This window comes from Rhipicephalus sanguineus, chromosome 3 (assembly GCF_013339695.2).
Source record: "Rhipicephalus sanguineus isolate Rsan-2018 chromosome 3, BIME_Rsan_1.4, whole genome shotgun sequence".
In the NCBI taxonomy this organism is placed as follows: Eukaryota; Metazoa; Arthropoda; class Arachnida; order Ixodida; family Ixodidae; genus Rhipicephalus; species Rhipicephalus sanguineus.
Genome location: NC_051178.1, coordinates 129,880,546 through 129,895,634, shown reverse-complemented (window position 1 = coordinate 129,895,634; position 15,089 = coordinate 129,880,546). Strand labels below are relative to the sequence as shown.

At 47.2% G+C, this 15,089-nt stretch overlaps 1 protein-coding gene across 1 annotated transcript in view; it reads right to left on the bottom strand.

Moving 5' to 3' along the window:
* LOC119387134 (proline-rich protein 36) overlaps positions 1–15,089 on the bottom strand; it is a 201,666-nt gene that overhangs the window by 37,645 nt on the left and 148,932 nt on the right. The window contains exons 6-7 of the mRNA XM_037654442.2: positions 3,433–3,639; positions 1,265–1,722 (exon numbers count right to left, since the gene is read on the bottom strand). Of these exons, the coding sequence (XP_037510370.1) occupies positions 1,265–1,722; positions 3,433–3,639 (665 nt within the window). The remainder of the gene's footprint in view (positions 1–1,264; positions 1,723–3,432; positions 3,640–15,089) is intronic.

Sequence of the window (15,089 nt, the reverse complement as noted above, 5' to 3'; positions counted from 1 at the left end):
CATTGTCTCGCCCATAGCAACGCAATCATATGGTTCCCATAAATGCTTGCTCTGCTAGCGTGCCTGGATAACCGAATGGTTACGACGCTCGCCTTCGGCCCGTGGGTACACGGGTTCGAATCCCGCCTCCCCAAGGAATCTTATTTTCTGTTATTTTATTTATTCTCATTCTATATATACACGCAGTGTTCCAATAATATCTGCTTAATGCAGCGGTCCGTCTGTCCTACGTAGAAGCGGCCGCAGTTGAAAGGGACCTTATACACCACACTTGTACGACAATCAGTGAATTTGTTGTGTGTTTTACGAAATAAATATTGGTCCGCTTCTTCTCTTTTACTCGCTCATTGTTCCGCTGCACAGCGGCCCGAATCCATGACCGCTGTTCATGAACTTTGTGTTATGCCACCACTACGGAAGTCCACTTTTTTTGTACTGCCCCCTTACACAATGCATCAACGGAGGCCTGTAAGGTATTTTTAAATAAATAAATAAATGAAAAGCTTCAAATTGCATTTGGATCAGTTGACACAGTGTCAGCAACGCTGTTGCCCGTATAAACTAAGACGTATCCAGTGCCGAGGCACGAGAAACTTTATCGCGAATATTGCTGACGCTATTTCAGGAAGACCCCATGAGGTCTATGCGGGGCCAGATGGTTTAACTTTCGTAATATCGCTTATCTCGAAACTCTGCTGACACTGAATTCTTTTCCTACTTGTTACAGTTTAGAGTTAACAGAGTTTTACTGCATAGTAAAATTAATCCAGAAGATGATGTCAGCTCTTATACAAATTTTATTGCTACAGGATCATCATGCACATCAGTATCATAGGTCAATATAACCCACCGCGATGGTTTGCGGCTGTGCTGCTTTACTGCTGACCCGAAGGTCGCGGGATCGAATCCCAGCCGCGGCGGCCGCATTTCGATGGAGGTAAAATGCTAGAAGCCCGTGTACTTGTCGAAATTTCCGGAGCCCTCCACTAAGGCGTCTCTCATAATCATATTTTTTGGGACATTAAACCTGAAAAATTACTACTGGGTCAATATGAGTTCTGGTTATGCAAAAGAGATAAAATTGGTCTACGACGAAATCATCGCTTTTTCTTTTTCCTTCTTCGCTGTTCCAAATGGCGCTGCATTTTAGGACATATATATCAGCCAAGGGGTCTTTTCGAATCGATCAAATTGCGATAAACGTACTATTCAATGCATAGACTGCGATAAATGTACAATTCAAAGCATATAATGTCCCGCATACCTGGTGCGGTGGTGGCTTCGGGCAACAGGCATCCTGCAGTGAAGGCTGCCTCGTGATGCCCCCCTTGCGACCCGGCGTGACTGCCACTCCCGAAGACGAGGACGACGACGGCACCGGGTATAGGGGACCTGCACGCGGCTGCTGCTGCAGCCCAGCGAGGAGGACGGGGCTTTGGGCCATTCGGTCCAAGTCCTGCTCCGGGTCTCGCTGCTTGACGCGAGAGTCGAACGCCGTCTCGTAGATGTGCCTCTGGCGGGCCATCTCGTCGGCAGACAGCGCGCCCCCCGCTGCGGGGGTGGCGGCGTGTGCCGGAGTGGGGCTCTTGTTGTTGCGCTGCTCTTCGGCCCTCAGTAGCCGCAGAGCCACGGCGGCTGGGCCCGTGTCCCAAGGGTCGCAGTACTGCACGTCGCCCGCGTCGTCGCCGCATGCCTCTGCTGCCGACGCCGCTGCTGATGCTGCTGGAACCAATGGGAAGAAATGCTGAGACCTCATTCTGAACATCTTGTGACCAGGGGCGGGGAGACTTATGCGTTGTGTTTTGACAATATGACAGTGCTTGCTCTTGGGGGGCAGAAGAAAATTTAGAGGGGGGGGAGGGGCTGCAGCCCACCCCTTGCCCCCCATGACACCGCCCCTTCTTGTGACAGCGCAGTTCGTTGACCCGCCGTCATAAATTTGGTGCGTTTAATTAGGCTACGTTAATAAGTACTGACAGGCCGAAGGTATGTGATATGCATATACATAAAATCAGTCTTTTCGAAAAAGCTTCGAACTCTGAAAAAGAGCTCACCTTAAACGTGTATCGCTACCACGTGATCGCTACGCACGTCCGGAAGTTCTAAAGGAGTTTTTTTTAAACTCCCGTCATGCGCCTGGCCGCATGCATGCGCGACGTTTTTAAACCATTGTCAAGAGGTCCGTTGGCCTAATCACCGACAGCCTTGGAGATCCAAAGATTCAGAAGCGTGAGACAAACTCACGACGGCATTAGGCGGTAGTCTTTGTCGCGGTCGCGCCGGGAAAAAGATACGCATATAAAAGAAGTCTTCAATGATGTTTAACTTGCCTTTTATCATACTGCTTTGAAAGAGTGGCTGTATTTACATGCGCAGGCTGTCCCAAAGTGACAATCGACGTTTAAAGGGGTCATGAAGCACCCCTTGGGCTGATTGAAAAAACACATCCTGCGGAAAGCTGACACGGCTATGAACTGCTCTGCCAAATATTACAGTCGTGCGCGCCGCGTAATGGCCACAAGCGGAGCGCGAAGTTGCCGTTTCCCCAGGCACCCTCTTTTCAAACAGAGGCCGGTTCTCACTCTCGTCGGTGGGCGGGGCGTCTGTCCGCTGTACGTCGCAAAGACATAGCATGCTTATTGGCCGATAGCCGACGTAAATCGAGAGCGGCGTTCGGATCAGATGCGCTTCTTGCCGCGGAATGCCGCCACTTGCCGGCGCCGCACTCGCGTAAGCGAATCACAGCGGGAGAGCGATCGCGTTTCATGACGCGCGCTGGCGTAACTTTTTTCCCCCATGCCATCCCTCCCTGTCTAGCTTCCAGTGCGCTCGTCGGCACGAGAAAAGAGAGAAAGCGCTGGGAGCGTGCGCCAAACCCCCGTAACTCCGCTGATTCTCGACGGATTCGAGAAAATTTTGCGGCAATCGATTCGGGAGGCAGTACACTCCGATACTGAGGCCATTAGATCATTACTTGGAAAAGTGGTTCATGACCCCTTTAAGCAACTCATAATTATAGACATGCTGTATATATCATTCATTGGTACATTCGCTATAACAGGGTATTTTAACACCGTGAACGGGAGTCAACAATGCCCACGTTCGACACTGCGAGAACATTCCATTTTGATGATTTGGTAGCGCAACCCTAAGAGAGACAAAGACATGCGCATACTCGTAATTGAAATTTTGTTGAAAGGAAAAACACATAAATAAAAACGTACAACGCCAACTGCGTTGTACTTTTCTATTTATGTGTTCTTCCTTTCAACAAAATTTCAGTTGCGAGTATGTGCATGTCCTTGTATGCTCTTGCTTCTTCTCTGTTAGTGTTGTGCTACCAAATCATCAAGATAGAACCGTACCAACTCATCCAAATCTCTACGCTTCTGCGAGAACATTCGCGCCAGTTTAAGTAAGTGCCTTTCTCACCAGCTTCATCCGCTGTCTTGGAGGCCTTGCTGCCGGGTTCGCTATGGGTGGCGGAAGACGCCGACGCGGAGTTCGAACCGGAAGCCTGCGACTGATGCGGTGGCGGCTGAGGGCTCGACTTGCTGCCACTGTTGCTGAGCCGCTGGTTCTCGGCAGCGTTCTTCGACGAGGACGAGCCGCAGCTGACGCTCGGGGACGTAGGGGCCGCTGCATATGTAGAGGAAATTGTACGTTGAGCTCCGAGGCGAGCCGAACAGCCAGCATCGCAGCAATCAGCGTGGTTGAAGTTGTCTAAGCAATGATGTTACACGGAAATCCTACACATGCCCACCTCTCTAGAGGTCGGTTTAAATATTCAATTTGAATTTATTCACATAAAACAATTTACAAAAATGTAATAGTGTTAGAAACGCACCTGAATCCCTAGCCTAATGCTAGTTGGGAGTCATTGAAATGTAATTATCAAGAAGAGCATGCCACATAGCAAAACAATAAGTATACAAACAAAAATATTTTTACTAACATTATAACACTTTAAAAACGAATTATAACATTATGTATGCACAGTGCATAGCAGTTAATGGAGATAAAAATATTAATTCAATAGTCACATACTTTTGTTGTTGGCGCTCTTACTTCTGCTAACAGAGATGCTAAACGCGCACAGGGAAATGACATCTTAATAACGCTTTAACAAAGATAGAAGGAACAGCATGTCGTAGTGCTAAGTACAAGGGTTAAAGATACTGCTTTTTGGGACGTTAAACCCCAGTTATTATTATTAATTAAATATACTGCTAATCATCCAGCTCATGACGCCCTTAATCTGCGCCATAATCTGGATCGACTAGTGCTTTTGCATCATGGTCCGCGTGGGCAAGCTGTTGCCACGGCCAAAGAGAACCTTCCGGCACATTGCCACATCGAAGTGGCACTGTGCCAGATGAGACAAATAAGCCACGGTGGCTTACACACGGAACGTATGACGTGTTCCCACCGTCGCATGCTAATGCCGTTTTGCAGCCGTCACCGCAGAAGAGTGTCCCATTCAACTTATAAACGTTAGAATCGGGGTCGTTCGGACTGCTTTTCGATCAGATCGCGTAGAATGTAGCCGGCCATCACCCCCTTATTTGTCATCCATGCGTTGCGCCTGCCAATCCACTGAAATATGTCTGCGTCTTCAAGCAACACCTTATGCGAAACGTTGAAGTTTACAGTTGTACTTAAGGGATTACACTATACTATAACTTGCTGATATCAGTTTGCAAGCTGGAAGAAACGAAGTAGGAACAACTGCCCTAGATTCACAATAGTTCGGAGTTAAAATAAACACACACACACACACACACACACACACACACACACACACACACACACACACACCACACACACACACACACACACACACACACACACACCCACACACACACACACACCACACACACACACACACACACACACACACACACACACACACACACACACACACACACACACACACACACACACACACACACACACACAGACGCACACACGCACACACACACACACACATACACACACACACACACGCACGCACACACACACACGCACGCACGCACGCACACACTCTCTCTCTCCCCTGATTACCTATAGCAATGAACCACACAGAGGACGTGCAATAAAGTTTATCTTGTTTTATCAGACTTCGCTTGTCATGTCGATAAAGTAAGGATGTGCATATTAAGGCAGCAAAGCCTTTGCTTCATATTATCAAGGCTGGAAAGTTATTACCGCAGTAAGCTGGAGCCGCTAAATAAAGAAGAGATTACTTAAATATCACTGTTACGAAAATGAAGGCTTCCGCAGCGTCGTCTTAACTCCGCCATACAAACAGTTACTTCCCAGCTTCGGCCCCTGAATGTTGACGCCGGACGGCGAAGACGATATACTAATCCTCGAAGGGCAATGTACGACTACGCTGCCGGATGGGACGCGTAGGGATTACCGGAAGGACACGATAAGGAAAATCGCTCGAAAGAATGGGAGTATTAGGGAAGTGATTAGTTTGTCCGGAAGAAATGACTCCCCGAGGCAAGGCGAAGCCTTGGACAATGGAAGAAGCGCGCTCGGCGACGAGCCGACAGCGAATTAGAAAGGGCGAACAGCTCGTTCGGAAAAGAGAGCTTCCTCGCTTTATCGTGCCGTTCACATTTACCCCCGCGTATAGTTGTATCTTTTGTCCTTTCTTAACGTATTTTTAAAATTTTCTTAAATAAATACGTCTTTTTATTATTAGCGTGTTAAAGAGAACGCTCGAAGCGAGTGCGATCGGCGCGGATCAAGATGCGCACACAGTCCTCGGGGCACCGCGGTACAGCTTATGCCCGGAAAAGCCCGCGCGGCTCGCCAAATTTGACGGGGCCTTCTCCTTGCGACGCGACGCGGAACACACACGATCGGATAGAGACCCTCGGGATTCCAAGCCACGCGGGGAGCTCGCGTCTTGCTCTTCCCGTTTTCCCTCTTCCACATCCTCGTGTCATCGTCCGCGATACCGGAAACATGCCTCCGGGAGAGACACGCGATTCAACCGACCGGACAAGCCGTTCCCGTTTCCCCATCGCATACACTATATATCGTCTCCACCTTCCCCCCCCCCCCCTCCTCATTCACTGGTGTTCGCTTCCCCAAGCCCCTTCGTCTGATTCCAACTAATACGCGATGTCTCCCTAAAACTGTACAGTCTTGAAACAGCTACCACCGGCGTCTCCTACTCAAACTCCGAATCGACTCGTCGCAACAATTCCTGAAGGTAAAGTGGCGTTTAGTTACAACGCCATCGCAGTTTTATATATATACTATGCGATCGCACGCAGAACATGAGGCCGTCGTCAATCGCTAACCATTCCTACATGTGCAAACGACTTCGGAAATGCTCCCCTGTCGGGCCCACGTCACTTCTAGCTGGTTAGCCTTCCTGCTTTCAGCCTTTCTGTTTCCTCCTATAGCCTCGACAGCCGCTGCACGGATTTGCGTAAATCAGAGTATACGCATACTGCCGAAGGAATCGCTCGTACGTTCGCGGTGGTTGTGTCTCGGCTTCATTCTTCGATAAACCGTTCCCATGCCGCTTCACCCGAGGATTCCTATATAAAGCTGCAGCCGGAGAGCGTCCAATCGAATGGAGGCTTTCGCGGAGAACAACGGGAGATGCGTGCGACAGTGTACACACGCTGGAAGGGCTGATATATTGGGGGGGGGGGGGGGGGGGGGGGAGTCAATTTTCGTTCAAGACGACTGCGTCTCCCGTACTCCTACTTAAGCCGGAACAAGCGTCGATTGAGGAGATCGCTGACAAGCCATAGCTTTGCCCGCCGTGTTCCAGGGGGACCACTTTTTTTTTTTTTTTTTGAGGGACTGTATAGGAAGCGTGGGCTTTTACGTCCGCCAAGGAAAGCTGCGCGAACGGAGCTGTTGACGGTGCTTCCCCTGGGAGCGGATAGTAGATGTGCGGAACCTGTACGACGCTAAAATGGCCATGTAGCGATACGGTCGTGCGGATATGGAGGTGAAAGTGCATTCTGTCGGAGGAACTCCGACAATCTTGCGGGACAGCGGCATGAGATATATGAAGCGGACAGTGAAGGTTAAAGCTATGTTGAAGATACATGCTTGGTTTTAAAGGAAGCTTCCCCTTTTGCGTAACCTAATGGATCCGAAGATAATATACGACAGGGGCCACGCTAAACTCTGGATGTTAGAGAATGGCTCATAAAAATCAGCTTTAGCAACATTGCATACACGAATAAAGTACTGATAAGTGTACCTTGATAAGCTAGAAAAGAAAGACATGCCTTTTAAGTTTCAGGCATGGCGAACAATACAGATGATAAGCAAGTGATGCGAATAGAACAAATAGTTGCATTTTTTCTCTGTCCATGTCACTCGTAACGCTGTGTGACGTGCTTGCCATGTATAACTAATACAAACTAGTACCGCTTAGAACGCCTGTCAAGTTAAGTTCTAAGGTTTAATCACCCTTGGAAATTATGTGTCTATCTAAACAGTCCTATGGTCGATATAGGAACGTTAAAGTATAAATCCCACAAAAAGAGTCTATGAGCCTTGGAAAGTTGAAACGTCTTCTTCACGTTTATTCTCTATGCAATCACCCGAAGAAGTGAACTTTGGCAAGTCTGCGAAACCTTTGCAGGCATACTGCTGAATCTTGTGAAAACAAAAGGAAAAAGAAAAAAAAGGTCGCACAAGTTCAACATGATGCGATTTTTTCCCGCGAACTATACAGAAGTATGCACATACATAGACTGCACGAATGCGCGTGTGCCTTCGCTGTCAGCGTGTAGTTCGAATTATGACTCACACAAAAAAAGAGGCGCTATCAGCTCATTCAAAATTTTAGGCAATGTAGACTAGATTCTTTATTCACTTTCTTTCTAACCTTGACTAAAATACATACAAACTTCGCGCTCAGATGGAAGCATATGTTTATTTCTTATTCTCCCCTTTTGAACACCCCTGAGCTTACGAGAAAGAAGAAAGTCGCATGAGCCATGCCTCGGCTACACCGCGTGAAAGTTTCCTCCAAAGTATTGATAACGATATGCAAGAACCATGCGCTGTCAGGATATTTCATACGGGATATAATCCAGAACCCAGTGAAACGGGGGTATAGAAGGAAGCGCGCAAGCGTTAACACAGCACTCGCTTCACGAAAAGCCTCCCATGCTGAACGAGAAAGGTCCCGTACATCCGCATGAACAGAGAGGCGAAGCGACAAAGGGCAGACAAGAACAAAGAACCACGACGGTGACCAAAAAAAAATAACAAATAAGAGAAAACGTTCGAAACGCAGAAAAGGACGTCAAAGAGTTACGGTTCGTCGTAAAAGACACCGGGCGAAAAATTTGTCAGAGGCCCCGGAAAAACAAATAGGAAGCGTGCCCAGTAGCGAGACAGCAACGAACGCCAGCATGGTCGATGAAAAGAAGAAAAAAAAACCAAAGAGAAAAAGTACGAGAGAGAGGATCGCGCAGCCACCGACATTGACGATAAATGGGTTATAAACTGCCGAGATTACGTACTCGATGGATGGAAATTTAGGCAAATATAGGGCACGCAGAGGCGACTTGGCCACAGCGCCTTGCAGGCATTAGACTATATTTTGTTTTCGCTATTCCTTCACCCTGCTTCCATCGTTTTTTCAACGCCCATCAGAAAAGATACAGATCCTCAAAGGACCTAGCGTGATACATTCGACCTCCTTTCCTAAATTCCCCATGGCCCACCTTTCTTCAACGTTGTCTTTTTAGCTTCCTTTCTCATCAGGTTTCGAACACCATCTATAGCCTTCTTCCTCTTCCTATAATTCTCTTTCTACATCCATCTATCCCTCTCCCTCTATCCTGTCGTGTCATATTTATGTATCGCCCGAAGGCTTTCCCAGAATGGGTCTCTAATACGCCGGGACGAAAATTACATTTCTGATCGACCCGCGCACACGCAGACACTATAGCACGGTCACCAGAAGCACTGTTTTCTTGATCGTTATTGTTTCATTTTATTTCATTGTTTTTCTTAAATAAGTGGTTCGCTGGGCCGCACATTCGTTTTTCCTCCTCCTTCGTGTGTTCTTATCCTAGAAACACACAAACACACACACACACGCACGCGAACCATCTCACCTTTTATTCGTCTTTTTATCTGTATGTGTGCTTCATTGCAGGTGAAATTGTGCCAGGCGCACAGCCGCGAAATGGAGAGGCGGAAAACCCCCGTGTATAGAGAGGCGATATAGGCAATCCCTGAGAATCCTCCGAAACGACGGTGGTAAAATACGAAACGGGAGCGTAGAACACATAGAAATAAAAAAAAAAGCGCGACGAGGCGACGGCGACGAAAATTAAATGCCTCTTTTATTTACCCTCTGGAAAGACGAGCTATCGAGCTTCGTCTTCGTGAACGTCAACTCTTGCACAAAAAATGCGAGCTTTGCGTAGGTTGCCCAGGCAAGCGTAAACACGTCTGCACCAAAGGGGATCAACCGTGCCTCCCTCGGGGAACAATTGAGATTTATTCAATGTCCCCGCGCAGCGATTGCTTCTCCAGGTAATAACATCGGGCCCAACTACGAGTAAATCCCTCCCACGAGCGTTTTCGAAATCCCTGGATGCAGGAAATGAAGCGTGGGGCCTCTAAACTGGCGAGTAACACAACAGGTCCCTCACTCTGAATTCGCAAAGGTGAGCCGATGAGTTAGAATGAACGAGCATAATTAGAATTTGATACGACCGTTTATATGCGTCGTTCCGAAGTAAACTATGTAAGCATCAGTATGTCGCCCTACCGGATGGCGACAGAAATAACTGACTTAACTTGTAGCCAATAAACCGCAGGCGATAAAATAGTTGTGTTGCACTAGCCAAAAGGGGAAGCTGCTGCAGACTTTATCACGGTCATAAACGGTAAAGTTTATCTATATACAGAATGACGATCGTCCAGATTATTAACGGTCGCCATTTCGCTTACGGCTCACGGCAATAACCAAACGACGATGGCGACGATGCATTAGAGATGATACAACGCCGAGCAGTTAGGTTTATTTTTTCTAAATATAGAATAAATGACTCTCCCACAGCCCTAATGAAACATCATAATATTCAGACTCTACAACTCCGAAGGAAAATACACCGGTTAAAATTTCTTTTCCAACTTAAAAACAATTGCTTCTCTCTTAACCCACAGGCTTATGTGTCCCCACTTACAGCACGTCGAACAAGGCATCGTCATGATCTTTCTCTAACGCCATACAGCACCAGAACTAACCTATTTAAGTTTTCCTTCTTCCCACGAACTGTAAACGATTGGAATAACCTGGAGGTATCGCAAATAATAAACGCAGATTCTATTGAACGTATAGCTATTTAATGTTATCAACAATGTCACATTGATTAACCCTTCGTTCGTTAGTTTTACTGTTCCTGTTCTTGAGTATTTAAAAAGTGTTATTGCTGTCTTCGATCTTGTATGAGTATTATCTAATGTTCATGTGTGCGCATTATGTTCTCTATTATTACTTTTGTTTTGTTCTGATGTTATTGTTATTCTTTTTTTTTTGGTCTTTTAAACTTGTCTTATTTCGTTGTGGTTTCTGTGAATGTATGTATTTATGTGCTGCCCTCCTGCATGGACCCAATTAAGGTCTGCAGTATTGTGTAAATAATAATAAATAATAACCAAACAATCTTCTCTCCATTACTTGTCCACTTTATCGACGTTAAAGTCGCACGTGTGATTTTGCGTTATATTTTGCAACATGGGCCAACGTTATCTGAACAGGCCGGTGGCCCGTTAGGGCAAGTGTGCGCTCATTCTAAAACGTCCTCCCGTAAACACCACTTACGCGTCTCAAAAGCGGCACGGCGCTGCTTAATTACCAAGCATGATCCCGAAAAAGCGATGGAGCGCGTCGCGTACATTTAGAATTCGCGCAATCGGAACTTTCTCTTATGTGCATGAGGCAAATCGAAAAGGCAAATCGAGTAAACCGCGGTTAGCGAAAACAAAGAGGGAACAACGCACCTGTAATACTCTACGCTGAAGCAACGCGTTGTCATTTTATTTGAATGTTAACGATACTCAACTGGATTTCCTTGGCAGTTGCGTCCCAGTCAGTGTGCACCTTCTTCTCTCCCTTTTCACCATGTACCTTCGTGTCGCCAAAGGCTCAAACTGGTATGCGCTAAATACACGAATGCTATATGAGTCAATGTCTGGCCCAAGCGTACTCGGATTCAGGAGAAAAGAAAATGCACTAGGTCTGCATGCGTCTTCTGTTTAGTTAAAGAGACAACCACGCTCTTTGTTTGCCTGCACTGCACTGCACTGCACTGCACAAACACACACACACACACACACACACACACACACACACACACACACACACACACACACACACACACACACACACACACACACACACACACACACACACACACACACACACACACACACACACACACACACACACACACACACACACACACAAAAGCGCGCGCGTTGTCTAAATCATTTTTCCTGTGAAGCGTGCACCACCTTGTACTTCAGCGCTTGTAAGAAAGCCACTAAAAGCGCACCTGTGCTGCGGATTACTGCGAGCTTTCAGAAGTAAATACATCTTAGCGACCAACAGAGCTTCAACTTGAGCTAGTTGGTACGGCATTCTAATGTGGTTGCGCTGAGCGACAGGCACAAAGGACAACACGACACAGAACTGAACAGGTAGTGCGCAACCCCTGTCCAGTTCTCTGTGTCGTGTTGTGCTTTGTGCCTCTCGCTCAGCACAACCACATTAAAATTAGCGATCAAGCTCTATATCTGATTTTTACTTCTACGCGACGATCTCTTTTTTCCCCTTTAGCCACAAAGTGGCGCAACAACAAACACGCAGCAACACATGACGCGTGTGGGGTACTCCGTCGAGTCACAGAGTATTACAATATTTGCCCCTGTAAAGCGTGCACCGCTGTGGGCAAGCACGCATGCGGAAAAGCTACTCCACAAGAATACGTATAGACTTTTCAATTGCACGCGCAAGCACCTCTCAGCGATCAAGCGTTATCTCTGCTTTTCAATACTGTCTGAATATCTGTTTCCTTTTGTCACTAAAATGGCGCTCTATAAAGCGCGTTGCAGAACACGAAGCGAGAAGAATACTCAGTCACGCCACAACAACGCACTGTTTCCGCCCCTGTAAAGCGTGCACCACCTTGGACAGATGTGCATGCAAAAAAGGCTGCCTTACAAACAAATGTTCTCGTTCGCATTCTGGCACAAAAGAAGGACGAAAAATTACGAATCACGAAAACACAGAGAAACGGCAACGGGAAATGTCGCAGATCATAATTAATAGGCAAGGAGCAAAGGCGGAGCGCGATGGAATAGGTGCAGTCATAGCGTTATGACAGGCACTTAAAAATCACGAGCACGCATGCTCATGAGGAAAAGCATAGTTGGTGCGTTGTCTGGTTTTGTCACAGCAGTTACGTAAACACTCAAACATAGCAAACTTTGAAGATTTTAAATGGTTAAATCTTTGGAATAAATGCCTGATTCCTAGATTTGTTTCGAACAGACACACGACAGCTTCATTTTACTGTTAAACTCTCAGGAGAAAAATAGAATTGGTTAAGAAAAAACACGCATCGGTAGGTAGGATAATTACGTCATAACAATACCGTACTAGTTTCCAAACGTTGTTTTTAAGATCAGCAATAAAATCGTCAATACACTCACTCTCCAGTACGTTCGAGACGCTTCAAAGGCTACGATCCACTTCATCAACGCCTAACAACAACATAGTGATCTTTTTTTCCTTGCTACTCCTTCAAGAAGAAGAAAAATAAAGATAACGGTAAAGGCTAAACATTGAAGGATGACGGTAGCGAAACATAAAAGAAGGAAGTTTGGTGATCACAGGGAGCGAACCTACAACAAGGTCCATATATAGGAATTCTTTTAGCCCACTCTGCGCGGCGCCAGACATGTGCCGCGCCAGCGCGCTACGAACAGCAGGGCAATAACTTAGCTGCTCCACCTTATCGGTGTTCGCCCGAAAACTTGTTTGTGACGCCTTTCGCTCGGAACAAGGCCAGCTCCTTGCGATAGCTCCGAGCGCTGGCACGGAGCAGACCTCGCATCGTATTTTTCTCATCCAGACGCCACGTTTCTTCCAGCGCGATACAACTAAGCTCCCGCTCGAACGTTAGGAACAGACGTTCGGCACTTTCCGTCCAATTTGGCACCGAAGGCGTCAATCTACGCTGCGATAAAAAATAGACGCGTAAAGGCGAAATATAACGCACGACACAACGTGCCACCAAGAGAAACTACTAATACCGGGATAAGAGCTGATTTCATAGCAGAGGCTGAAAACAGCTTACGGTAGAAGAGAGTGTTCGCCCTTGCCGAGATGATAACTAGCTTCGCTTCTCACGATATCCTTCGAACAAAAGATACGAGATAAAGAAAGAAAGAGAGCAACGGAGGATTGGAAGTAGCCCCTCACAACAGCCGCGCCTGACAGCTCGTCGTCGTGGGGATTACTGCGACTTGGACCACTAGGATGAGACTGTCGCCTTTATTTTACCGCCGCACCTTACCAACCGTCGCCCTCGAGTTTTCTAGTTATCGTTTCGTCGTATGCCTTGCTCAAGTTGCACAAGGCTTTCAGTTGGAAAAACAAGGACGGTGGTTAGGGTAAAGTAATAAAGCCGCAACGGATCGCCAGTCTGGCGCTAGTATATGTTCCCAATCGTTCTTAATAGCGGGTAAGGCTTGTCACCACGTAGATAGTCACTTACAGTGTTTTCGAAATTGAACCGCTGTTCACGGAATGGTATGACGTACAAACGACACATGTTTCGCCATGGCGATCACTTAAGCCAATAAGTCCTACTTTATTGTTCGACCATAATTTGTTGCTTTCAACTTTGAAAAGTCAACCGATCGCAAAGAAAAATAAAGTAAGTCAAACGAAAGAATAAAATTTTCATAAACTAAGAAAGCGCATGGACGGAACTATTCATTAACTATTCATTAACTATTCGTTCGGAAACGCGTGCGCTTCTGCGACCACAAACAAAAACTGTACACTTTCTCTCTTGCTCTCTGTCGTAAGCGCAGAGAGATGCCATATTATTAGCCTCGGCAAACTCAACCAGGTGCAGCATGCAGCGTTTGTCTTCAGACGCGAAGAAGGGAGCGTCGAGCGGGAAAGGAGGGCCACGCACTTCCATCCGTCGGGGTAAGCGAAGAGCTTCATCGAAAGGCGCGACGAAAGTACGCCGTGGGAGCAACCGTTGGCCGGAGGCCTAATTACGTTAAAATGGGAAGGCACGGCTTTCCTGAAGAGGCCGACGAGGGGCCTATTTCTGGGCCCTTGCGAACTTTACGCGCCGAGAGATTACATTAGCATATTGCGCGGGGGCGCCAAAGAGTCTGGCTGGCCCGCTTACCTTTTCTCTCCACTCTTTGCTGAAGACTAACAATGAGAGGGGGGGGGAGAGAGAGAGAGAGAGAGAGAGAGAGAGAGAGAGAGAGAGAGAGAGAGAGAGAGAGAGAGACTAAGTACGAAACCTGTGAAGCTCGAGAGCTTGTCAGTGGCGACGCACACGCGCCGCGGCAGAGATTAGAAACGCTGCCGGCGCGTGTAGGCGGATGATAAATGACGCCCTGGTATTCTCGGCAAAGTTGTGCGGAGACGGGAAAGCTCTGTTGCCTGGGATAGCAAGGCCGATACAATTAAGTGCAGCCAGTGAAATTAACTTCTGCATTCGAACTTTGGAGCAGCTTTTTCTAGTTCTTTCCTTCATCTTTTGTCCTTCCTCCTCGCCTCCGCCGGCGCAGGGTAGCCAACCGGACACTGCGATATGGATAATCTCCCGGCCTTTCTCATAAGTAATATCACTCACTGTCTCACGGACGTAGACGCTTGTTCCTCACGTACTTGAATACTTACAAGCATCTTTGCTCGTTGTAACCTGCAATTTTCTCGCGGCTGACGGCCAACCTGGCCTGTTGTCATTGTATTCATTCTCGATCATGAAGGCCCAACTGAGGCAATATGCAGAACGCATGCGATGCTCGTGCTAAGA